General features: G+C 43.0%; 1 protein-coding gene across 3 annotated transcripts in view; it reads right to left on the bottom strand.

The window, feature by feature from the left end:
- The window catches only part of PSD3 (pleckstrin and Sec7 domain containing 3), a 662,461-nt gene that overhangs the window by 354,626 nt on the left and 281,063 nt on the right, over nucleotides 1–26,772 (bottom strand). For 2 of the 3 annotated variants that reach the window (XM_073543278.1, XM_073543289.1), the window contains 3 exons: nucleotides 15,539–15,619; nucleotides 3,989–4,101; nucleotides 1,164–1,224 (listed from right to left, as the gene is read on the bottom strand). In XM_073543278.1, the coding sequence (XP_073399379.1) occupies nucleotides 1,164–1,224; nucleotides 3,989–4,101; nucleotides 15,539–15,619 (255 nt within the window). The remainder of the gene's footprint in view (nucleotides 1–1,163; nucleotides 1,225–3,988; nucleotides 4,102–15,538; nucleotides 15,620–26,772) is intronic. The other variant, XM_073543269.1, reaches the window with a different exon arrangement.

Below are 26,772 nucleotides of genomic sequence, written 5' to 3'. Positions count from 1 at the left end.
TATCAAACCCTCCTCCCATGAAAGTTTGTGTCCCCTTAATATATTGCAATCATCACATTATATAGCACGGTGCACTTACAATTGCTCATTTTGCACTTCTACCCAGCTAATTCTTCTGCTTTCCATATTCTTCCGCTTTCCATTAAGTCTATGACCTCACGTGATTGAAAACTGACTAACTGAAACCTTCTTGCTGTATGTAGAAGTAGAAGTCTCTTTTCCCTGCAGGAGTCATCATTTGGACTTTGATATGAGTGCTTCTTTCATCTGAGAGCAGCATCATACAGGGCAAGAGATTCTGATTCCTGCTATGTGTCACTTACTTGGCTGTGTGTTCTAGTTTCAATACAATCAGTGTTTTATCAGCAGGAGGATATAACTGCCTGACTAGGTATCATGTAAAGACCTGTCAGGCTAATTTGTGTAACCCCGCCACCAACAGTGATTAGCAGCTTGCCAATAATGTACACAAAAAGCTGGCAATCAGGGGTGTGGGTTATACACAGCTTAGCATTATGATCACTGCAACATGTACAGTAGAGAAAAGTGGGATTCTATGAAAACTACACCAAGTGACACATCCCTGGAATCAGGCTCTCTTGCTCTACATTATCCTTCTCTCAGATTACACAGCAAAAACCTGCTGACAGATTCCCTGTAAAACTTGGGCTGGTCATGTCCGCAAATTGCAGATGTGACTGGCACTAGACTAGTGCATGCTGTGATTTCTCATTGGTGTGCAGAGGTACACTGTTTATTATTGGACCAGTGTGCTATCCAGTGAGTACAAGGACCGAAAATACAGGACGTCTGTCTGAACCCAGGCCTTAGTACTACATCCTACTTCATTTCTACGACCACACACATGACCCTTATATATTCCTGAAGAAGGTGGGTCCTGCTCCTCATTATTAGCGTAACAAAGGGAAGGAGAGTAAGAATGGACTCTCCAAGTTCTGATATGGTAGGTATTTGCTAGAATATCCCTTTATCCTCACAATTTCCTGATGTTCCTGACTGCAATTCATAAACTCACAAGCGATTCTCCTTCCAGACAGTCTCTAGGCAGCTGACAGAACATCTGTTTGGGTTTTGTCTTGTGTCTGAAGAATTAATATTCTGATGTTTGAAGCCACAATGATGCATTATTCATGTGAATACTTACATGTCCATGAAGATCAGTATTGAGAAGCATAATTGCACAGGTAAGACAGTGGATGCCATCTACAAAATATGGAAACAGACACATTATTGTAGAAAAATACGCCTCTGTTATAGCAAATAATATAACAATTCTGGAGAACCTTTACTTCTAATACTAAAGTTGTGCCATGTCTCTGAAAATATTTCTCCTAAAATGTATGAATAAATAGACAAATAGGTGTGAGCCCAAACTATGGTCAGCATGTCTCAGAAACAGGATCCAACTGCTGCCATTTATGTGTATAAAGAGACACCAGTCTGTCAGGAGCGTACATACTGTAGAAATCATGGAGCCGCATTGCAGAATTCCTAATTGGGCCCCCTTAAAAAAAAAATTCTGCGGCATAACAGAAGTGCATAGTTCACAACTTTGCTGCCCTTGCAAAGTGATGTTGATCCTACTGAAGCCCCTTAGTAATCCCACTCCATAAAGTATGATGCCAACAATAGTGTCTCCCAAACACAGTATGATAATCCCACCATCCCCCCACAAAGTATGCTACCACCATAGATCCCTCACAAAGTATGATGCCACCAGCGACTCCAACACAAGTATGATGATCCCCACAGTGACCCCAACACAGTATGTGGCTCCCACAGCCTTCACACACTATGATGGCCCCCACATAGCCCTGCACACAGTATCATGGCCCTCCATACAGTATCAGGGCCCTTCACACAGCATCATGGAGCGCACACAGCAGTCCATACAGAATAATGGCCACCACTCAGCCCTCTACAGAATATGATGGCCTCACACAGCCCTCCACACTGTACAATGGCCCCCACATTGTATAATGGCCTCTCATAGGCCTTCACACAGTATAATGATACACACATTGTATAATGGATTTCCACATAGTTTAATGATCCCCACACTGTATAATATCCCATCACAGTATAAGGCCCCCTTCACAATATATTCCTCCTATAATAATGGGCCCCCACACAGTATAATGGCCCCCGCATAGCCCTCCAAACAATATAATGACCCACACATAGCCTTCCAAACAGTATAATGGCCCCCACACTGGATGTCTCCTACATAGCCCTCCGCCAGAGTGTTTCAGAGAAAACATAACTGAGACAGTATAAACTGAGCAAGTCGCTTACTCATGTTGCCAGTTTCCTTTTAATTTATTCATATATTTCTAGGATGAATTAGAAATAAATAGCAGAACACAGAGGGATAAAAAAGATGCTGTAGAATGTAAGCTATAGATCAGATCATCTCTGAAAATGACTGACGGCAGCAATCATGTGCATTGATGTAACGCATCAGGAAACCTGTCGGGGAGTTTTGTAGCAGCAAAAGATTTAGCAGCTTTTACACCCTTATATAATTTCCCTCTTAGGTCATTTTTGTTAATCCCAGAAAACCCCTTTACCACTACAGAATCTTAAAAAAAGCTGCAGGCTTCTGCGGAGTTAACTACCCTTTATTACACAACACTATGCACCACACACCACCCAAACCTATGCTAAAAGGACATTATTTTGACATATTGTCACGATTCCTCCTATCGTTATGTCTGGGCGCAGTCAGTGACAGTTCAGTCATCTAATCTAGGGCTGGGATGTGCTGGTTTGTTAATATTTTGATGGACAGCTCAGCCATCCAATTGCTGCCAGTTGTAGCTAAGCTCAAGTGGTGTGTATTTGCTTTGTACTCTTAGTTTTTATATCCTGATCTTTATTGCCTGACCTTGGATTTGTCTTTGACCATCTGTTTGCCTAACCTCTTTGTCTTGATCCGCTACCTTTGTGGAATTCTGACCTCGGACCGTGACCAGACTTTCCCCTTAATTTACGAGTTCTCTTGGTATCTGACCCAGGACCTCTTGACTAGAGTTGAGCGAATTTGTTCGGGCCGTTGCTTATTCGGCAGAGGGAAGCGGATACATGGAGGGCATCAGCTGATCAGCTGATTGGTGCCTCAGCTGTATGTTGGACTCTCCATGTATGTGCTGGGTATCCGGGTTCCCTCTGCAGCTTATTCGATAAGCACTATAGCTTGCCGAATAAACAGGGACCCGAACAAATTCACTCAACTCTACTCTTGACTACCCCACCTCACTGCTTCTGTGAGTAGTGACTAGCATTACCCATATGTTGGGTCATTGGATGCTTAAGACTGAATTTGGAGCATTCAATAAAATTAACTAAATATGAAGACATGGGAGCCTACTCTCAATGTATTCCACTGTACACTACAATGAGGGTGTATCTCAGCTATGCAGGATAGAACATTTTGCTGACAAATAAACTGAACATATACCAAAATATGGTTTAAACAGAGTCTAATATTGTTAATTTTAGATCTTTCTCCATTCTTTTAGAAAATGTGAACTTATTTCTAGTCTAAGTGCAGAAGTGAGCAGCTAAAATGAAGCAGGTTTCTCTGTAATACCATTATTCTGCACAGCATAAATTAAAAAAGCAGACAGATAATAGTGCAGATCCAGCCAGTCGCTGCAGAATGTGATAAAATGATCATCATTTTGGAACTTTTCCTACAAGTACAGTAACATGCAGACATGTTTTTACTCCCTATTGTGTTCAGAACTAACAGTTTACAGAATACATTGGAAAGTTGTATCTTATGGACTTGAATAAAATAATTGATGGCCCTAACATGTAATATAATTCTAGCAGGTTCATGATAAAACTTTAAAGAGAGTTTCCAAAAATGGAATGAATGTAATATTAGTATTTGATTAAAACATTGCTTTCAAGTGTTGAATATAATAAAAACAGACCAATCCAATATTAGGATTTTGCATACCTGGAGAAAATATTGTATTTGGATTGCATTGAAAGTATCTGTTGGAGAAGTGGATTAATACTCTCTCCCTTTCCTGAGTTTCCCCAATAAGTGAGAAGGCTTTAAAGAAACTCCTGTTAAAAAGACAGAATAACAAAAAAAATTACAAAACAAATAAAAGACAAGTTGGCGTAAGTGAGTTTTTTCCCTTTATTCCATTCGACTGGAAAGCCCATTTTTTGGGCTCCTTGCTCCCATGTGCACTGTTATTTTATTCACACTTGAGAAAGACCCCAGTTCGGTGTGGAAACGCATTGGGAAACAAAAAACGCTTTAGCATTCTCTCAAGCAGCTTCATCAGTAGTCTCCTAGAAGGTCTTCCAAAGAACAGGAATGCCTCGTGAAGAGGTCACTTGAATACTCACCGGTCTTCAAGGGGTTTTCCGACGAATAAAGTACATTTTAATCAATAGATCTTAGAATAAACATACATTTCACTACTGGATGTGTTAAAAAAAATGTTCATGTGCTAAAATGATCCTATAAACGTGCTCCTGCTGTGTACTGTGTAATGGCTGTCACTGACTAAACATGCCGCCACATTTCCTGGGTAAGGGAGAAAGCAAAAGCAACATGTATCGGCTGCAGGTTCCCTATAATGTTTACGTGCACAGGATGCTAGTACATAATGGATGTGTGAATGGAGCCTTATGATGAAGTTCTGTCCTCAGTGAGGTCAACCAAGTCATATAGGGAGGGATTAAGCCTTAACAGCTTGACATTATTCTGCAGAGTCACCACCATCTTGATTATACATTTGAGTGGGAATTAAACGTAACTTAATTTTTAGCAAAATTACATTTGGACTGGAGCTAATAAGATCATGTTCGAAGACTGGAGAAAAAGCGCTATAATGCAGTGGTGGTATTCTGGGTGCAAACTTTCTGACAAGTTACCTTTAAATGAAATAATAAACTGAAGGAGCAGAAAGAATTTTCAACCACAACACAACAACAACTTTGGTAAGGGTAGTGATACTCCTATCACTAAGCTATAACTAAAGCATCAAGGCATCATTATTTTACCTACAGTGGCATACAAAGGTTTGGGCACCCGTAGTCAAAATTACAGTTATTGTGAATAGTTAAACAATTTGAAGATGAAATGATAATCTCTAAAAGGCCTAAACTTAAATATGACACATTTCCTTTGTATTTTAGGCAAAAAAAATATATTCTCATTTTTTACATTTTAAAAATCACAAAAAGGAAAATGTGCACTCTGCATGGTTAGAACCTAGTAACACCTCCCTTTTGCAAGTATCACAGCTTGTAAATGCTTTTTATAGCCATCCAAGAGTCTTTCAATTCTTGTTTGAGGGATTTTCATCCATTCTTCCTTGGAAAGTTCTTCCAGTTCTGTGAGATTCCTGGGTCATCTTGGATGCACTGCTAGTTTGAGATCTAGCCACAGATTTTCAATGCTATTCGGTTCAGCGAACTGTGAGGGCCTTTGTAAAACCTTCAGCTTGTGCCTTTTGAGGTAGAATATTGGAGATTTTGACATGTATTTAGGATCATTATCCATTTGAAGAAGCCATCCGCTTTTCAACTTCAGCTTTTTTACAGATGGTGTTATGGTTGCATCAAGAATTTGTTGAAATGTAATTGAATCCATTTTTCCCTCTACCCGTGAAATGTTCCCCGTGCCATTGGCTAAAACACAACCCCAAAGCATGTCTGATCCACCCCCAGGCTTAATGGTTGGCGAGATGTTATTTTCCTGAAATTCTGTGCCCTTTTTTTTTTCCATACATACCCTTGATAATTGTTGTCAAAGAGTTCAATTTTAACCTCATCAGAGCACAGGACTTGTTTCCAAAATTCATCAGGCTTGTTTAGATGTTCATTTTCATACTTCTTCTGAATTTTATGGTGAGGACAAAGAAGAGGTTATCTTCTCATGACCCTTGCATGAAGGCCATATTTGTGCAGGTGTCTCTGAACAGTAGAACAATGTACCACAACTCCAGAGTCTGCTAAATATTTCTGAAGGTGTTTTGCAGTTAAGCAGGGGGTTCTGAGTTGCCACTCTAGCAATACTACGAGCAGCTCTCACTGAAATTTTGCTTGGTCTTCCAGACCTTATCTTGACCCCCCACTGTTCCTGGTAACTGCCATCTCTTAATTACATTTCGAACTGCGGAAAGTGAAATTTAAAACCGCTTTGCTATCTTTTATAGCCTTCACTTGCTTTGTGAGCCTCCAGCATTTTCATTTTCAGAGTGTTAGGCAGCTGCTTAGTAGAACCCATGGCTGCTGTTTTTTGGTACAAGATTAGAGGAGGCTGGGTTTTCATGAAGCTGGGAAATTTGCATCACCTTGTCTTTCCTAAGGATGATAATGCACAAGCCATAACCCTAACAGGCCAATTAAGATCTGAAATGTTATCTGAGCACAAAAATATCCAAAGGTGCCCAAAATACTGCATGCCACTGTATATACGGTATGTACACAGTATATAGCATATACACGGTATATCACAAAAGTTAGTATGCTCCTCGCATTTTTATAAATATTTTATTATATCTTTTCATGGGACAACACCGAAGCTATGACGTTTTTATACAATGTACATTTTGATACAATCTAGTCATTGTACAGCTTGTATAACAGTGTAAATTTGGTGTGCCCTCTAACTCACCACACAACCATTAGCGTCTAAACCGCTGGCAAAGAAGTGAGTACACTCTTGCAAACCATGTTACACTGTTGGGATTGTATTGGGCAGGTGATGAGCAGCGCCTGGTTTTCTCCACACACATACCGCTTAGAATTATCACCAAAAAGTTCTATCCTTCTTGTGTTTTTTAGCAAGCTCTATGCAGGCTTTCATATGGCTAAGTTAGACAAAAAACAACAGCACAAAGGAAAAGATGCTTTTCAAATGTCTGGTACTAAGAAAAGGCTTCTGTCGGGTCACAACCATTAACGTCTAAACCTCTGGCAAAAAAGTGAGTACACTCCTAAGTGAAAATGGCCAAATTGTGCCCAAAGTGTTACTATTTTGTTTGGCCACCATAATTTTGAAGCACTCCCTTAACCATCGTGGGCATGGAGTTCACTAGAGCTTCACAGGTTGCCACTGTAATTTCCTTCCACTCCTCCTTGACAACATCACAGAGCTGGTGGTGAATGTTAGACACCTTGCGCTCCTCCACCTTCCGTTTGAGGATGCCCTATAGATGCTCAACAGGGTTTAGGTCTGGAGACATGCTTGACCAGTCAAGCACCTTTATCCTCAGTTTCTTTAGCAAGGCAGTGGTCGTCTTGGAGGTGTGTTTGGGTCATTATCATGTAGGAATACTGCCCTGTCAAACAAATAAGGCTCTGTAGAGCTATAGCATGCAAACATAAAATATGAAAATTGAATTGCTTTACTGCACTAGAATTATGAAAAATTGAGAAAAATTAGTGCATAAATTGAACAATTCATGTGTACCTGGCAGCCACATAAAGGAGATTCTCGTTTGCCAGGACCTAATGCCAATCCTCTCTTAGACAGTCTACATCTCTCTGGGAACCTAATATGAATCCTCTCGTGGACTAAAGTCCATATCTCAGTGGAGGGGTAGGGTCCTGTTGCAATTAAAAATGCCTGAGGCTAAGGGGCGGAGTGCTCGGTCAGGCTAATACAAATATCAAAAAAGTGACCATCACATCCAAACATAAATCAGGTCACAGGTGCTTACCCAGAGTAGCCAACTCATATGCAATGTTTCATTGTATATGAGTTGGCGACTCTAGGTAAGATATGGATATGATCCCGAGCACGTGCATTCAACTTCTTTGGTTGACAACAAATTTAACATTCCTTCTTCCCATTCATAGCTGGGAACTTGTAACACTAATGAGTTGCATGACATCAGTGAAGGAAAATGGCTTTTTCACTTAGCGGTGTACTCACTTTTGTTGCCAGCGGTTTAGACATTAATGGGTGTGTGTTAACTTGTTTAGGGTACACACCTAATCTACACTGTTATACAAGCTGAACAATGACTACTTTACATTGTAAATAAGTGTCATATCTTTGAAGGGGATTATTAGGGCTATTCAGGGACAGTACACACTAACTTTTCTTTTACCAACCAAACATTTTTTACACATAATATAATTGTCTGTGTGGACATTTTGTGGTATACTACCTGGTCAATATCTATTTGTACTTTATATATTCCCCTCTTTTTAATGTATATCTAATAAAGATATTGTTATTGAAGTTTTTTGGTTTTCTATGGCTGTTTTAACAGCATACCTCCCAACTTTTACACAACAGAAAGAGAGACAAACCATGTGTGAGAGTGCAATAGCATATTTTGACCATGCCCCAGGCAACACCCAAATCCACGCCTATTTACTATTTCTTTGAATTCTGGTAGGAGGAGATGTCAGAGAGGCGGTGGCAGTGAGGGACATTTAGTGGATGTACGAGACTGCAGGGCGTAGACAAAATCTGAGATTGTATCCAGGACGGTTGGGTCCAGAGATGAGTATACAGATTCATGGGACTCCGGTCTAATGTCTAGATCAGTGGTACCTGGCAGTTGGATGGGAAGCCTGCAATTTTAGCGTCCCCGGAGCAGTTTTTGATTAGCCAACGCTGACGCAATATCATTGGTGTGTCCTGTTCATCTCTAGTTGGGACCGGTGGATTCATTTTTGTTCAAAACTTTCTTATCTTTATGTAGCTTCAATATATGACACCTGGCTTTTTGGTGACTGTAAAGCTGTGTTCACAAATAGACTAAATACTATGGGTTTTTTTTTGTTTTCTGCAGGTGTCCAAACCACACCAAATCTTCCTGGTTTTTGCTGGAAGCAGTGTTTTTAATGTAGTTTTCAAAGTACAGAAAAGCTTAAATTAACTGCAGTTTTTTTAACATGCATGTTTTTTTTAGGCTCCACATGGATGCCTCTAGATAAAAAACACCCTAAACCTGCCCATTTAAACACAGTGGGAGTAGTATTCATGAAATCACACCCACTTTGTTTTGACTGTTAAATGCAGAGGAATAAAAAAGCAGAATAAAAAAACGCAGAATTTATGCTACATGTAAACGCTGCCTAAATGTACAAGCAAACCGGATGTGATTTCATGAACATTCCTGCCTTAACTGTGCAGTTTTAGTGGACTTTTTCTCTATAAGCTTCTATGTGGAACTTTAAAAAAAAATACATGTAAAACTGCTGCTGCATTTTTAAGTGCAGAATTATAGTTTTTCTGTAAAATTAAAAAATCATTAAATGACTCAGTGGTTATCACTGCAGCCTTGCAGCGCTGGGGTCCTGGGTTCAAATCCCACCAAGGACAACATCTGCAAGGAGTTTGTATGTCCTCCCAGTGTTTGCGTGGGTTTTCTCCGTGTTCTCCGGTTTCCTCCCACATTTCAAAGACATACTGATAAGGAATTTAGATTGTGAGCCCCATCAAGGACAGTGCCAATAATGTCTGTAAAACTTTGTGGAATTAACGGCGCTATATAAATGAGTAAAATAAATAAAAAAATGCAGATTTAAATCTGCACCATAAAGGCATCAAATAAAAAAAGCATTAAAAATGCGGATTTACATCTGCACCAAAAATGCATCACTTAAAGAAACATTAAAATTATGGATTCACATCTGCACCAAAAATGCATCAAATAAGGGGGAAAATGCATACAAAATGCAGCAAACATTCAATAATCATAGAAGATTGTTTTTGTGTTGTGTGGTACGGACACCTACACAAAACGTGCAAAAAAAAGGTAGAAAAAAATAGCATTTACGCGTCAACGTCAAATTTTTATTAAATTTTTAAAAGTTTCAAGGAGAAAAAAAAAATCATGCCTCTTTTTTAACTCTATTATTCGATCACCGTAAATAATCTGATCGCTGTTTTGTGAGGGTTTTTATGATTACAGAGACATCAAATATGTCTGTTATTTGCTTTTAGTAATTGTAAGAAAGGAGGTAAGGTCCCGGATGGCAGGTATATCTTACTGAGATGGTTTTCCTTTGACTGGAATTTTGGTCGAAGTTTTAGGAGAGACCAAAAAAGTCTGGGTCTGGTCCCTCCCATACTCCAGTCCGGGTCTGGTCCCTCCCATACTCCAGTCCGGGTCTGGTCCCTCCTACACTCCAGTCCGGGTCTGGTCCCTCCTACACTCCAGTCCGGGTCTGGTCCCTCCTACACTCCAGTCCGGGTCTGGTCCCTCCTACACTCCAGTCCGGGTCTGGTCCCTCCTACACTCCAGTCCGGGTCTGGTCCCTCCTACACTCCAGTCCGGGTCTGGTCCCTCCTACACTCCAGTCCGGGTCTGGTCCCTCCTACACTCCAGTCCGGGTCTGGTCCCTCCTACACTCCAGTCCGGGTCTGGTCCCTCCTACACTCCAGTCCGGGTCTGGTCCCTCCCATACTCCAGTCCGGGTCTGGTCCCTCCCATACTCCAGTCCGGGTCTGATCCCTCCCATACTCCAGTCCGGGTCTTACTGGTCTAATAAAATGCGTCTGGTCTAACTTAAGTAGTAGTGTGCTGAGTCTGGAAAAAGACAGATCTGGTTTATTGTCTGTACTGTAGCCTGAGAGGTTCCTAAAATGCCAAGTTGGTTAGACCATGTGATTTACTTTGCCTTCCTCAGAGAGATGACTGTTTTGTAATTCATTTGTACTAATGAAAGGGTTATTTTTATTTTGGAGCTATAAAGGTTATGAAGGACAATAAACTTTATTCTGTTTTGATATGATAACTCTGTGCCTGTGTGTATCCACGCGCCTACCAGAGAGCTGAAACCCCCACATAATTTTATAGGAATTTTATATCTCTTATTTTCCCTCTAGAATACAGGGACATAGAAATGAACTACTCTATACAGATGTAGCTCTATGTATTTAATTCATTTAAGTTCTGTAGAGCAGAGGTGCCATTAGAGTGGAGGAGCTACAGAGCAATGAAGATACTGGAGAGAGTGACTGGAGGTTGGGACAAAGTCCTGACCTGCTGGGACAGTGTGACAGCCCCCTCAAAACATGACAGTCCCACTGAGCCCTGGATGTTTGGGAACTATGGAGCAGTACTGACAGGCATAAATAATGCTATATCCACAACTAATCGTACCTTATATCTGTTACACAATAAATTTCCTTTGTAGCAGTTATCTTCAGCAAACCAATTCTTTCAAAATGGCGATGGCTTAGAATGGTCAGAATTTTCCAATGTGACCATCATTCTCTTTATGAAATAAGGCACATTAACGGGACTATAAAACCTCTTGCGCCTTTCAAGTGTTAAATGAATTGTCTGGGCATATGATATTGGTGACCTACCCTAAAGGTCATATGGGGATATGTCAAAAGTAAAAGAAAAGTCAAAGATGCTATAGGATTTTTACAGGATGAAAATGATGAAATGGTAAGACAGGATGTTGAGAAGGCCGAACTTTTAAATTCCTATTTTGCATCTGTTTTCTCTCAGAAAGGAAATGTAACATCAACTGTTCTTCACTTTCCTATTAAGGGAATAGAAGAATCCAGGATATCTATAAACAGAAATATAGTGAGGAAACACTTAGCTAACCTAAATGAATTCAAGTCTCCAGGTCCAGATGAATTACACCCCAGAGTACTGAAGGAGATAGCAGAAGAAATTTTTGAACCCCTCTCCATAATCTTTGAAAATTCTTGGAGAACAGGAGAAGTCCCAGAAGACTGGAGAAGAGCAAATGTTGCTCCTATCTTCAAAAAGGGGAAGAAGGTGGACCCAGGCAACTATAGGCCGGTGAGTCTGACTTCTATACCAGGAAAGATCTTTGAGCAAATTATTAAACAACATGTATGTCAGTACCTGCATAAGAATGAAGTGATTAAACAGAGTCAGCATGGGTTTGTAACTAATAAGTCATGTCAGACTAACTTAATTTCCTTCTATGACGGAATCACTGATTGGGTGGATCAAGGAAATGCTGTAGATATAGTATATCTTGACTTCAGCAAAGCATTTGACAAAGTATGGCCTCTTTCACACTTCCGTTTTTTACAATCAGTCACAATCCGCCAGGTTTTTGAAAAAACGGATCCGCAATTTTCTTTTGAGGATCCGTTTTTTTCCCCATTGAATTTCATTAGTGGCGGATCCTGACGGATTGCTGTCCGTTGCATCCGTTTTTGTGAGGATCCGCCGTGATGTTGCTGTCCGTTTCCATCCTCAAAGATTTTGAAACGGAGCTTGTAACGTTTTTTTTCCCAGCGGATCCTCCAGACACTGAATTAACCCGAAATTCTGTCTGGGTGCTGGACAAAAAAAAATTCATTCTCTCTCTCTCTCTCCATCTCTCTCTCTCCCCCTCTATCTCTCTCTCTCTCTCTCTCTCCCCCCTCTCTCTCTCTCTCTCTCTCCCCCCTCTCTCTCTCTCTCTCCCCCTCTCTCTCTCTCTCTCTCTCTCTCTCCCCCTCTCTCTCTCTCTCCCCCTCTCTCTCTCTCTCTCTCCCCCTCTCTCTCTCTCTCTCTCCCCCTCTCCACTTCCCGGCCAGCGTTTCCTTTAAACTTCCTCATTTTCAGGATCCGTCTGAAAACGGATCCTGTGCCATCCGTTCACGTCAGTTAAGAACGGATCCGCTTTTCTAACTTTTTGGCGGATTTCAACTGATGCAAAAAACTGGAGTGTGAAAGAGGCCTATCTCATACAATCCTTATTGAAAAAATGACTAAGTATGGAATGGACAAGGCAACTATTAGGTGGATTCATAACTGGCTTAGTGATCGGACCCAAAGAGTGGTCGTAAATGGCTGCATATCCAGCTGGAAGAATGTCTCAAGTGTGGTACCACAGGGCTCTGTCCTGGGCCCTGTATTGTTCAACATCTTTATCAACGATTTAGATGAAGGAATTGAGGGTAAACTGATTAAATTTGCTGATGACACAAAGCTAGGAGGGATAGCTAATACTAGAGGAGAGAGAGAGAGAGGATTCAAAAAGATATAAATAAACTGGAGAAGTGGGCAGCAACTAACAGAATGGTTTTTAACAGGGAAAAATGCAAAGTACTACATCTGGGCAATAAAAATGAAAAAAGCATATACAGAATGGGAGGAATAGGGCTAAGCAACAGCACATGTGAAAAAGACTTGGGTATACTAATAGATCACAGACTGAATATGAGTCAACAGTGTGATGCAGCAGCAAAAAAGGCAAATGCAATTCTAGGATGTATTAACAGTCTAGATCACGTGAAGTCATTATTTCCCTCTACTCCTCTTTGGTCAGACCTCATCTGGAATATTGTGTCCAGTTTTGGGCACCACATTTTAAAAAAGACATCAACAAACTGGAGCAAGTTCAGAAAAGAGCGACCAGAATGGTGACCGGTCTGCAAACCCTGTCTTATGAGGAAAGGTTGCAGGATTTGGGAATGTTTAGTTTGCAAAAGAGAAGACTGAGAGGAGACTTAATAGCTGTCTACAAATATCTAAAGGGCTGTCACATTGTAGAAGGATCAACTTTATTCTCATTTGCACAAGGAAAGACTAGAAGCAATGGGATGAAACTGAATGGGAGGAGACACAGATTAGATATTAGAAAAAACTTTTTGACAGTTAGAGTGATCAATGAATGGAACAGGCTGCCACGAGAAGTGGTGAGTTCTCCTTCAATGGATGTCTTCAAACAGAGGCTGGACAGACATCTGACTGGGATGATTTTGCGAATCCTGCTTTGAGCAGGGGGTTGGTTCCAACTCTGCGATTCTATGATTCTAAAGGTCATCACATCCAGCACCCGGCACTCTTACTGATCAGTTAGTAGTAGCTCCAGTGATGGCCAAATGTAAGCTACGATCAGAGCTGTCCTGTGTAGTTGCCAAGTCTTTCTTTTTAGATATTGAAGGGAATCGGTCATCAGGATTTTGTCACCTAATCTGAGAGCAGCCTAATGTAGAGACAGAGACCTTGATTCCCCAGCTATGTATCGCTTACTTTGCTGCTTGCTATTATTATGATAAAATCATTGTTTTATCAGAAGGAGATTATCATTAGAAGACTAGAAAACATGCTGCCAGGTAGTCCCCCATAGTCATGAGTTTTGTATAACCCCACCCACAACCCTGATTGCCAGTTTTCTTCCTATGCACACATACAGAGTTCTCAGCATTCAGAAAACTGGGAGATCTGGAGCAGATAAACAGCTGCTTAGTAGATAAAACAAGCAGCCCAGTCAATGCTACATCGCTGAAATCTGGGTCTCTGCCCTTCTTTCATGCTGCTCTCAGATGAAGTAGCATACACCTGGTGACAGATTCCCTTTAAATACCTATTCTCAGGATAAGATACCAATATCATATACTCAAAGAACCCTTTTAAATATACAAAATAATAAATAAGTGACAATAACTTTGAGGCTATGTGCCCACGCTAGCGTTTTTAAACGCTCAGGAAAAGGATCCCCTTCCCAGAAATCGCGCGTCTTTTTCCGCGCGTTTTTTGCGCGATTTTTGACGCGTTTTTTCACACGCGATTTCTGGGATCATTGGGGATGGCTAAAAACGCTCAGCAATGCGGGAATTAATGAGCATGCTGCGTTTTTAGCCGCTAAGCGATTCCTGAGCGGTTAAAAACGCATGCATTGGCACAAAAAGCCAAAAACGCATGCTAATTAATTGGATGCATCTTTTAAGCGTTTCTGCAGCGTCTGATCCGGCTCAAACGCTGCGGAAACGCTTACAAAAACGCATCGTGGGCACACAGCCTAAAGGGAACCTGTTAGCAGGATTGTGCGCAGTAACCTACAGGCTCTGTCAGGTCAGCGCCATTATACTGATTAAAATGATACCTGGGTTGATGAAACCCGTCTTGTGTTTTTTTTTAATCTTTATTAAGATTTTACATACATGACAGACCTGCCCCCTATTTTAAATACATGATCGCATCTATAATGTGCATTTCAATTTTTTTTTGTGCAGACATTAATACATAAATGAATAAAAGATCATTCTGAAAATGGTGCCAGTCGCGCCTACGCAGTAGTAGCTACTGTACAGGCACCGGCGGCTCCATCTTGCTAGAAAAATGCCTCCTCCAAGGTGGCACCGCCGATGCCTGCGCAGTAGGATCTATCGGATTACCGACATAGAGGGGAAAAAAAGTATTAACTCAAAACTAAAAATAAAGTTTAAACAGCAACGACAAGAAAGATTTTGTCAACCAAGGTATCATTTTAATCCGTATATCGGCGCCGACCTGCCACTGTCTGTAGGTTACTGTGCACAATCCTGCTGACAGGCTAAATGCAGTAGACACATGATCACTAGGTATTCTATAGATTAAAGCTGATGGTACCTAATCCAGATATGAAAAAGGTAACACTAAAGCTCTATCTATCATGATGAGCCTAATAAACAAATAAAGAGCCAATAAACTAGTACAAACTATGAATTAATAAATATTACAAATTTTCACTTTGCACCAAACACAAAAAAAATACTAGTTTTAAAATGAAAAATTAAGTTTAGAAGGCATTTTAAGGACCAATTTTTACATACCTGAGTGACTGATCCAGGGTCAAATCCGTGAAATCAAAAAATTTGAGATATTCTTCGGCCACAAGCTTGCTGAAATCATTACTGCAAGAAAGCAATGACTGGGGTCATGATTTCCACTATTCATTGTTTAATTAGAAACAACTTCCTTTAAAGAGCTCTTTTGACAATAATTAAGAGCTGCAGGCAAATTACAGAGCAGCACATTTTAAACAAAGGTAGAAAACAGACTATATAAAAATATAATTACTATGGATGAATGAGTCATATGGAAATTATGGCTCATTCATGGTTAACCCTTTTGTGCCTAAATACAGTTTTGGATCATTCACATAAACCCACACAAAGACATTTCAGCATATGCAGAGTTTGCAAAACATCGTGTTCAGTTAGTAGAAAAGAATGGTTTACTACAGATATTAGTTCCAGCAACACATAATTGTACATGAATGCAGGTCCACATCAGCGGTCCTAACTCAATGGTCAACCATCAGCTAACCCCCTTGGGTCAACCCACCTGGGCATTCGAGTGAGTGCTAAGTCCTCAGTGTGGAAAAGACATGGAAAAATGGAAATGCAATTCCTGGATGATTGGCCACATTAAACATGTCAATTAAAGGTCTCAAATAGAACCTGTCAGCACAATTTTGTAATGAAAGATATGGCTGTAATGGCGCTATAGTACAGAGTACACAGATATCCACTTTGTTGTTGTTCTTCAAATCACCATTTGAAGTTTTTTGTGCACATTGCTGTACTGTGCACGGGGTCGTCTCCATTTCTGTGATTCCCCGACCTCTTCGCTCTGTGAATGACTGGCAGGCGGAGGGGCTGGGGAATCACAGACAGGGCAGAGACCCAAGTGCAAAGTCCGACCCCTGTGCACCGAAATCTAATTAGCAGAAAACTTCAAATGCTGATAAAGAAGACTCACAAAGCGGATTTCTTCACCAAAGCCATTAATGTAATCTGTATAACAGCACCAGTACAGCCATGTCCTCATATTACTTTAAGGGCTGATTATCTGATTTCTAAAATTGTGTTCATACTTTGTAGCCATGCTGCGTTTTATTTTTTTCTACAGTTGTGGTTCTACCACAAGCACGGCGAAAAAAATGCAACACAGTGGCAAAGTGTGAATGCAGCCTCCCAGACTTGGCTAGTCCTAACAGCAGAAATAAATACAGTTCAATAATTTGTTTCTGACTTATCAAAACTTAATTTGGCATCTAACTGCACATGTACTGTGTAAACCAGGGGTCTCAAACACGCGGCCCGCGGGCTGCATGCGGCCCCTGAGGTTGCTTCATGTGGCCCTCAGGCATCCCTGCCTGGTTCAGGGGATCCGCTGCCGGCAGAATTTTATTTCAGCTCAATTTGTGTCCTTAGACACACATTCAATTGTAATGATGTACTTGCTGAGTTGGGGGGAGCAGCAGTGGCGGAGCTGCGGGTCATAGGAGGCTGATGCGGCTAACCCCTGTGCCCATTGCTAAAGAGAAATTAATATTCATGACTCCCCAAACCCATGGAAGTGGAGAGCAGTGAATATTCATTTCTCTTTAATAGTGGGCACAGTAAGAGCAGCCGCCGGCTTCCTGCAGTGGTCGGGTGATCACGTGCGCCTGCTACTAAAGAGAATGAATATTCACTGCTCTCCACACCTATGGGAGTGGAGAGCAGTGAACATTCATTCCCTTAAGTAGCGGGCACACGTGATCACCCGGCCGCAGGAAGCCGGCTACTATGCCCGCTATTAAAGATCAATGAATATTCACTGCTCTCCACTCCTATAGTCCCGATGTGGAGAGCAGTGAGTAGTTTGGCATCTGTCCTCTGCTTGTAAGCAGAGCATGACATCACTGCCATGCCATAAATCAGCTGCTGGCATCAGAACAAGTCGCTGCAAGGTAGCGTAGGGAAGGTGTATGTGTTTTTTTATGTTTTTCTGATGGGGCCATGTATACCAAGATAGGGATGAGGGGGCCATGCATACCAGGATAGGGATGAGGGGCCATGTGTATCAGGATGGGGATGAGGAGGACATGCATACCAGGATAGGGATGAGGAAGCCATGCATACCAGGATAGGGATGAGGGGGCCATGCATACCAGGATAGGGATGAGGGGCCATGTGTATCAGGATGGGGATGAGGAGGACATGCATACCAGGATAGGGATGAGGAAGCCATGCATACCAGGATAGGGATGAGGGGGCCATGCACACCAGGATGGGGATGAGGGGGCCATGCATACCAGGATAGGGATGAGAGGGTCATGCATACCAGGATAGGGATGGGCGCCATGCATATCAGGATGGGGATGAGGAGACCATGTATACCTGGACTGGGGACATATATATGCCAGGATGTGGGATATTAGCACAGAATTTTTTGCTTCACTTTTTTTTCTATTTTACTCCTCTAAAACCTAGGGACATAACTACAATATGAGGACCTGGATGGAAACATGACTACAATATGGGGACCTGGATATGGTGACATGACTATAATACAGAGACCTGGATGGGAACACATCTACAGTATGTGGACCTGGATGGGCCATAACTACAATATGGGGGCATAACTACAACATGAGAAACTGGATGGGGACATGATTACAATATGAGAACCAGGATGGGGACATAACTATAATGTGGAGACCTGGATATAGGGACATGACTACAATATGGGGACCTAGATGGAGACCATAGTTTTTATTGTATAAAATAATAATAAATAATAATTTTTTTATTTCTATAGCGCCGACATATTTCGCAGCACTTTACATTTCAGAGGGAACTTGTACAGACGATAGAAATTACAGCATAATAATAATCACATAGATCATAACAAATACCAAGAGGAATGAGGGCCCTGCTCGCAAGCTTACAATCTATGAGGAAAAAGGGAGACACGACAGGTGGGTGGTAACAATTGTCCTGATTGTTTGGACCAGCCATAATGTTAAGTGTGTAACAGTACAGACACAGAGGGCTAATGGATGCATAAAGCATGTGGGAACATGATGCGGGGAACCGGGGAACCTGGTTATGGTAAACCCTTTGGCTGTGCCACACAGGGATAGATTAGGTTAATGTGTTGAGGCGGTAGGCCAGTCTGAATAAATGCGTTTTCAGGGCACGCTTAAAATTGTGGGGATTGGGTTCTAATCGTATTGACCTGGGAAGTGCATTCCAAAGAATTGGCGTAGCACGTGTAAAATCTTGGAGATGGGAGTGGGAGGTTCTGATTATGGAGGATGCTAACCTCAGGTCATCAGCAGAACGGAGGGCGCGGGTAGGGTGGTATACTGAAACAAGGGAGGAGATGTAGGGTGGTGCTGAGCCATGGAGGGCTTTGTGGGTGAGGGTAATAAGTTTATACTGAATTCTGGAGTGGATGGGTAGCCAGTGTAATGACTGGCACAAGGTAAAGGCATCGGTGTAACGATTGGTGAGGAATATGATCCTGGCTGCAGCATTTAAGACAGATTGGAAAGGGGAGAGTTTGTTAAGAGGGAGACCGATTAGAAGAGAGTTACAATAGTCGAGACGAGAATGAATTAGAGAAACAGTAAGAGTTTTTGCGGAGTCAAAAGTAAGAAAAGGTCGAATTCTAGAAATGTTTTTGAGGTGCAGATAACAAGAGCCAGCCAGTGATCGAATGTGAGGGGCAAAGGAAAGCTCGAAGTCAAGTATGATGCCAAGACAGCGGGCATGTTGCTGGGGAGTAATAGTGGAACCACACACGGAAAGGGCAATGTCGGGTATAGGTACATTACTAGCGGGAGGAAACACAAGGAGTTCAGTCTTTGACAGGTTCAGTTTCAGATATAGAGAGGACATGATGTTAGACACAGCATTTAGACAATCGCTGGTGTTTTCTAGAAAGGCTGGCGTGATGTCAGGAGAAGAAGCGTATAACTGGGTGTCATCAGCATAGAGATGGTACTGGAAACCAAATCTACTGATTGTTTGACCAATAGGGGCAGTGTACAAAGAGAAGAGGAGGGGGCCTAGGACTGATCCTTGAGTAACCCCAACAGTAAGGGTAAGATGAGAGGAGGAGGAACCAGCAAAAGATACAGTAAAGGAGCGGTCAGAGAGATAGGAGGAGAACCAGGAGAGAACGGTGTCCTTGAGGCTAATGGAACGGAGCATAGAGAGGAGGATCTGATGATCCACAATGTCGAATGCTGCAGTGAGATCCAAGAGAATTAGCATGGAGTAATGACCATTTGATTTAGCTGATAGTAGATCATTAGAGACTTTAGTGAGGGCAGTTTCAGTAGAGTGTAAAGCGTGGAAACCGGATTGGAGAGGGTCGAGAAGATAGTTATCAAAGAGATAGCGGATAAGACGGGAGTGGACCAGGCGTTCCAGGAGTTTAGAGATGAAGGGAAGATTAGAGACAGGTCTATAGTTAGCGGCACAGTTTTGGTCGAGGGATGGTTTTTTAAGTAGTGGATGTATGATGGCATGCTTAAATGAGGAGGGAAAGATACCAGAAGAGAAGAAGAGAGAGAGAGGTTAAATATTTTAGTTAGGTGAGGGGTGACAGCAGGGGAAAGGGACTGGAGGAGATGTGACAGAAATGGGTCACTGCTGCAAGTGGTTGGGCGAGAAGATGCAAGGAGCCTGCTTACTTCTTCTGTGACTGGTTCAAAATCAGAGAGTGAGCTAGATGCAGTGGGGGAGGGAGGACAGTGCATGGTATGAGGTGATTGGGAGATAATTTCCTGTTGGATATGGTCAACTGGTAAAAGCGCCAGGACATAAAAAAACTATATAAATTTGGTATCACTGTAATCATATGGACCCAAAGAATAAAGCTGCCTTATCAATTTTACCACACACGGAACGGTATAAAAAAAACTCCAAACAGCAATTCCTGAATTGCTGGTTTTTGTTCATTCTGTCTCTCAAAAAGTTAAATAGAAAGCAATCCAAAAAGGTCATGTGCCCGAAGATGGTACCAATAAAAACGTCAGCTCGTCCGCAAAAACAAGAATCACATGACTATGGTGGCCGAAATATGGAAAAACTATAGCTGTCTAAATATTGTGATGCAAAAACTAGTTTTTGCAATAAAATATGTTTTTTAGTGTGTGACAGCTGCCAAAAATGAACCCCTTCACCCCGAAGCCTGTTTTCACTTTCCTGACCAGGCCAATTTTTACAATTCTGACCACTGTCACTTTATGAGGTCATAACTCTGGAACATTTAAATGGATCCCACTGATTCTGAGAATGTTTTCTCATGACATATTGTACTTCATGATAGTGGTAAAAAAATTTTGACGTGATTTGCGTTTATTTGTGAAAAAAAAAACAAAACGGAAATTTGGCAAAATATTTTGAAAATTTTGCAATTTAAATTTAATTTTTATGCCCTTAAATCACAGAGTCATATGGCACAAAATATGGTAGTTAATAAACATTTCCCACATGTCAACTTTACATCAGCATAATTTTTTAAACATTTTTTTTTTTTGTTAGAAAGTTATAAGGGTTAAAAGTTGACCAGCGTTTTCTCATTTTTACAGCAAAATTTGCTAAACCATTTTTTTTAGGGACCACCTCATATTTGAAGTCACTTTAAATGGCTATATGAAAGAAAATAATCAAAAGTGACACCGTTCTAAGAACTGCACCCCTCAAGGTACTCAAAAACCACATTCAAGTAATGTATTAACCCTTCAGGTGCTTCACAGGAATTTTTGGATTGTAGAAGGAAAAATTAAAAATTCACCTTTCTTTCACAAAAATTTTCCTTTAGACCTAATATACAAATTGCCTCTTCAGAGAGAAAGAGGACTTGAAACTCTATAGCTCCACCTGTTGGTAGTAGCGATCCAACAAGTCACAATCAACCCTTTAACGAGTCTTCTAATATGACTTAGGAATAAAGCCAAATCAGAATTTCAATTTGCAGACATGGTGTTTCGGGTTATTGGCCCTCGTCAGTGCAAAGTATGAGAACTGATTTGGCTAGGTGAGAGGTTCTGGACTGAGGTCTAAGGGGTAAGGTTTCTCCTTATGGAGAGTGACATGCCAGCTCTGGCTTGTCAAGGTGAGGAGGCTTATTCGGCGCTTACTCTCTATGAAGAGGCAATGTGCATATTAAATTTCCCAGAGGAGCATTGCACTGCGAATAAGCCTCCTTACCTTGACAAGCCCGAGCTTGCATGTCACTCTCCACAAGGAGAAACCTTACCCCTTAACCTCCTTTAAACCTAATTTTTTTTTTACTTTCGCAAGGGTAACAGGAGAAAATGGACCATACAATTTGTTGTGAAATTTTTCCTGAGCATGCCAATACCCCATATGTGAGGAAATCTACCGTTTGGGTACACGGCAAGGCTTGGAAGGAAAGGAGCGCCATTTGACTTTTTGAATGTAAAATTTGCTGGAATAATTAGCGGTTGCCATTTCGTGTTTGGAGAGCCGTTGATGTGCCTAAACAGTGGAAACCCCAAACAAGTGACACCATTTTAGAAACTAGACCCTGTGACGTCTGCCTGCGGTCTGGACTGCAGCCAGACAGCACCCCGAGAAACACTGAGACCCTTTACCCCTATACAGGGATCTGGATTTATAGCAGAGCCCAGGAGGCGCTGTCTGAATAGGAGCAATGACCAGAGCAGGACGGTCGCCAGAAAGGTGTTCCAATACAGGACACAGAGGCAATGATATCCGAGACTAAACCAGTCAGGCAGAAATGGTATAAAAACAGTAGACAGTAGCAGAATCAGATTCCAGGTCGAAGCCAGAGTCATAAACCGGGAGGGCAGCAGAGGTACAGAATCGTTAGGCAAAAGCAGAGTCAGAATCCAGGCCAAAGTAAGAGTCATAAACCAGGAGGGCAGCAGAGGTACAAAGTCGTTAGGCAGAAGCAGAGTCAGAATCCAGGCCGAAGTCAGTGTCATAAACCAGGAGAGTCGCAGAGGTACAGAATCGTTAGGCAGAAGCAAAGTCAGAAGTCCAGGCAAAAGTCAGAGTCAGTCAAACAGCAATTCACACAGTAACACGCAGGGGAACCAAGAATATATCCGGCGGCCTGCAAGAGCAGTCCCAAGGTATTTGAGGGATCAGGTCATCCCTTACAGGCCCGTGGCCCGATGATGTCATCCGGACTGCCCCCAGGACCAGGCTGGATGGTAATGCACCAGCCCCTTCATGACTGACCGAGGAGCGAAGCCTGCGTCCAGCGGACGCCTGCGCAGGAGCCTCATGACTATCGCCGCCACCACTCGGGGTTGAAGCACAACGCCTCCCAGAGACCAAGGCCGAGACTGCAGGCCACGGGTCAGACGGTGATAGGACAGTCCGGCGCCTCCTAGTGGTCGAGGCCGGAACAGCAGGCCCTGAGTCTGACGGTGATGTGATAGTCCGGCGCCTCCTACTGGCCGAGGCCGGGACAGCAGGCCCTGAGTCCGGCGGTGATGTGATAGTCCGGCGCCTCCTACTGGCCGAGGCCGGGACAGCAGGCCCTGAGTCTGGCGGTGCCGTGACAGTACCCCCCCCTCTAAGAGGGGCCTCCGGACCCTCAAAACCCGGTTTGTCAGGGTGGAGGAGGTGAAACCTGCTAATCAACCGCTTTGCACGAATGTCACTAGCGGGGACCCAGGACCTCTCCTCTGGGCCGTAGCCCTTCCAATGCACCAAGTATTGTACCGAGTTTCTCACTAGACGGGAATCAAATATGCCTTGGACCTCGTACTCTAAGGCGCCCTTGACCAAAACTGGAGGAGGAGGGGACCGGACGGGACGAATTGGGGAGTGGTATACCTTGAGGAGGGACTTATGAAAAACGTTAGGAATTTTAAAAGACTGCGGGAGTTTTAACCGAAACGCTACTGGGTTAATTACCTCTAATATTTCATATGGTCCGATGAACCTGGGACCCAGTTTGGCTGACGGTACCTTAAGTTTGATGTTTCTTGTAGAGAGCCAAACCTTGTCACCAACTCCCAGGTGCGGCCCCTGGGATCGTCGTCTATTGGCTGCCGAAGTCTGTCTAATTTGAGCCCCTTTTAAATTAGAGTTTACTTCGGACCAAATAGTCTTTAGACGATGTATACTTTGCTCAACCCCTGGGATTTCCGACATCTTGGCCGAAAATGATCCAAAGCGCGGATGTAGACCGAGGTTACAGAAGAAGGGGGTGGTTTTGATGGAGTCTTGGTATCTATTATTGAGAGCGAACTCTGCCAATGGCAAATGTTCCACCCAATCTGACTGATGTGCTGAGACATAGCAGCGGAGGTATTGCTCCAGCGTTTGGTTGGCACGCTCAGTTTGACCATTCGTCTCGGGATGGTATGCCGAGGAAAAAGACAACTCAACACCAATACGTCTACAGAACGCCCTCCAGAACTTCGAGACGAACTGGGTACCCCTGTCGGATACGATATTTGCCGGAACGCCGTGCAGACGTACAACGTGAAGAACAAACAACTTGCTTAAGGTTTCAGAGTTGGGTAAGCCGGACAGGGGAACAAAGTGAGACTGTTTACTGAACCTGTCCACCACCACCCAAATACAAGTTTTCCCCTCGGAAGGTGGCAGGTCTGTAATGAAGTCCATGGAGATGTGGGTCCATGGACTTTCAGGGGTGGGCAAGGGCTGAAGCCAGCCGGCAGGACGGTTATGGGGGGACTTGGCGCGGGCACAGACTTCACACGATGAGACGTACTCCTTGCAGTCCTTGGCCACCGTTGGCCACCAAAAGTTCCTGGTTACCAGCCTAGTGGTATTATTAAGACCAGGGTGGCCTGCCAGGACGGAGTCGTGAGATTCTTTTAACACTCGTAAGCGAAAAGTAGCTGGGACGAATAATTTTTTGGGGGGCGTAGAGTCAGGAACTTGTTCTGATGACCTACGGATCTCCTCCAGAAGGTCCAGAGATACTGCCGACACAACAATGCCATTTGCCAATATGGGAGCTGGTTCATAGTCCTCGGTGTGTGTGTGACAAAAGCTGCGGGAGAGGGCATCTGCCCTCATATTTTTGGTTCCGGGGCGAAAGGTGATTAAAAAATCGAACCTGGAGAAAAACAAGGCCCACCTGGCCTGCCTAGGGTTTAGTCTTTTAGCCGACTCTAGGTAGGTTAGGTTTTTGTGATCGGTAATAACAGTAATTTTGTGTTTGGCGCCTTCGAGGAAGCGGCGCCATTCCTCGAAGGCCCACTTAATTGCCAATAATTCTCGGTTGCCGATGTCATAGTTTCTCTCCGTGGCAGAGAATTTGCGGGAGAAAAAGGCACATGGACGAAGCTGAGTGAGGGATGCAGAGCCTTGTGAGAGCACTGCTCCCACTCCGACTTCGGAGGCATCCACCTCCACAATAAACGGGTGGTCCAAGTTTGGTTGAATCAACACCGGGTTGGCCACGAAGCACCCTTTTAGTGTGGAAAAAGCCCTGGTTGCCTCAGGATTCCAATTAGTCACGTCCGCCCCTTTCCGGGTAAGGTCCGTGAGTGGCTTGGCAATCTCTGAGAATCCCCTGATGAATTTGCGATAATAATTCGCAAATCCCAAAAATCGCTGGAGTGCTTTCAGCGATTTGGGTTGTACCCAATCCTTAATGGGTTGAATCTTGGCGGGATCCATGCGGAACCCCTTGCCTGAGACCATGTATCCTAAGAACTGCACCTCTTCGGCAAAAAAAACACATTTTTCAAATTTCGCGAACAAAGAGTTTTCGCGCAGTCTTTGCAGTACTGAACGGACGTGTTGAGCATGAGTCACAGGATCAGCAGAATAAATCAAAATGTCGTCCAGATATACGACGACATACACCCCACAAATATCTCTAAAAATATCATTGACGAAGTGCTGGAAGACTGCAGGAGCGTTACTGAGTCCGAAGGGCATTACCAGGTACTCAAAATGGCCAAGGGGTGTATTAAAGGCCGTTTTCCATTCGTCCCCATCTCTTATGCGGACCAGGTTATATGCCCCCCGGAGGTCAAGCTTAGTAAACCAGCGAGCTCCCAGTAACTGGTTAAACAGATCAGGAATGAGTGGCAGCGGGTATTGATTCTTTACCGTTATGGCGTTCAGCTCACGGTAGTCAATGCATGGTCTGAGTCCACCATCTTTTTTCTCTACAAAGAAAAACCCAGCTCCTACAGGTGAGGTGGAAGGTCTAATGAAGCCTTTTCGAAGGCTGTCTGCAATGTATTCCTTCATGGCTACACGCTCAGGACCAGAGAGGTTGAATATTCTCCCCTTAGGGAGACGGGCACCAGGGACCAATTCGATAGGACAATCGTATTCTCTGTGAGGAGGTAGTTTCTCCGACTCCACTATAGAGAAAACATCTTCATAATCCCTAAACGCATATGGAATAGAAGGTGTTTTAATTTTAATCTGGTTCACTGAAAAAGACATACAGTTACTCTGACACCATGGACTCCAGCGTACAACGTCACCTATGCGCCAGTCAATAATCGGATTATGTTGGTGCAACCATGGCATGCCTAACACCACTGGATCTGACAAATTGTATATAACAAAAAATGACATTTGTTCGTTATGTAACGTCCCCACTGACATAGAAATTTCGGCAGTAACGAATTCCACGCCTCCTTGGAATATAGATGTACCATTAATAGCAGTAGTCTGAATAGGCGCTTTAAGCCTTGACATAGGTACACCAAGGCTCTTAGCAAATAAAAAATCCATAAGGTTGACGGCAGCACCACAATCCACATAAGCCTTCACACACAGACGTTTCTTAGCAAAAGAAAGGGAAACTGGTAACAACAGTTTGGCCGCATTTGCGGGCAATACCTGACCCCCAACGCTGTCCAGGGGGTGATGGTCCAGGAATGTGGATTTCCAACAGCCAGCATTTTCCTTGAAGCTTCCAGGCTGCAGCATGTTTGAGCCTGAGAGTGACTTCCCAGGCTGAGCAATGTAACAGGTGTTTGGGCCAAGAATCAGCTCAGTCAAGAGGAAGGAAAAAAAAAGGTGAGGAAAACTGCTTTTATCTGTGTTAAGTATAGACACAAAAAGCCGTTTTATTTTTATGGCCGGATATAATGTGACGTCTGCCTGCGGTCTGGACTGCAGCCAGACAGCACCCCGAGAAACACTGAGACCCTTTACCCCTATACAGGGATCTGGATTTATAGCAGAGCCCAGGAGGCGCTGTCTGAATAGGAGCAATGACCAGAGCAGGACAGTCGCCAGAAAGGTGTTCCAATACAGGACACAGAGGCAATGAT

This window comes from Dendrobates tinctorius, unplaced genomic scaffold (assembly GCF_039654945.1).
Source record: "Dendrobates tinctorius isolate UK_male_01 unplaced genomic scaffold, ASM3965494v1 ptg000011l, whole genome shotgun sequence".
NCBI classification, from domain to species: Eukaryota; Metazoa; Chordata; class Amphibia; order Anura; family Dendrobatidae; genus Dendrobates; species Dendrobates tinctorius.
Note: the sequence above shows the minus strand (reverse complement) of the source record. Positions and strands in the feature narration are given on the sequence as shown.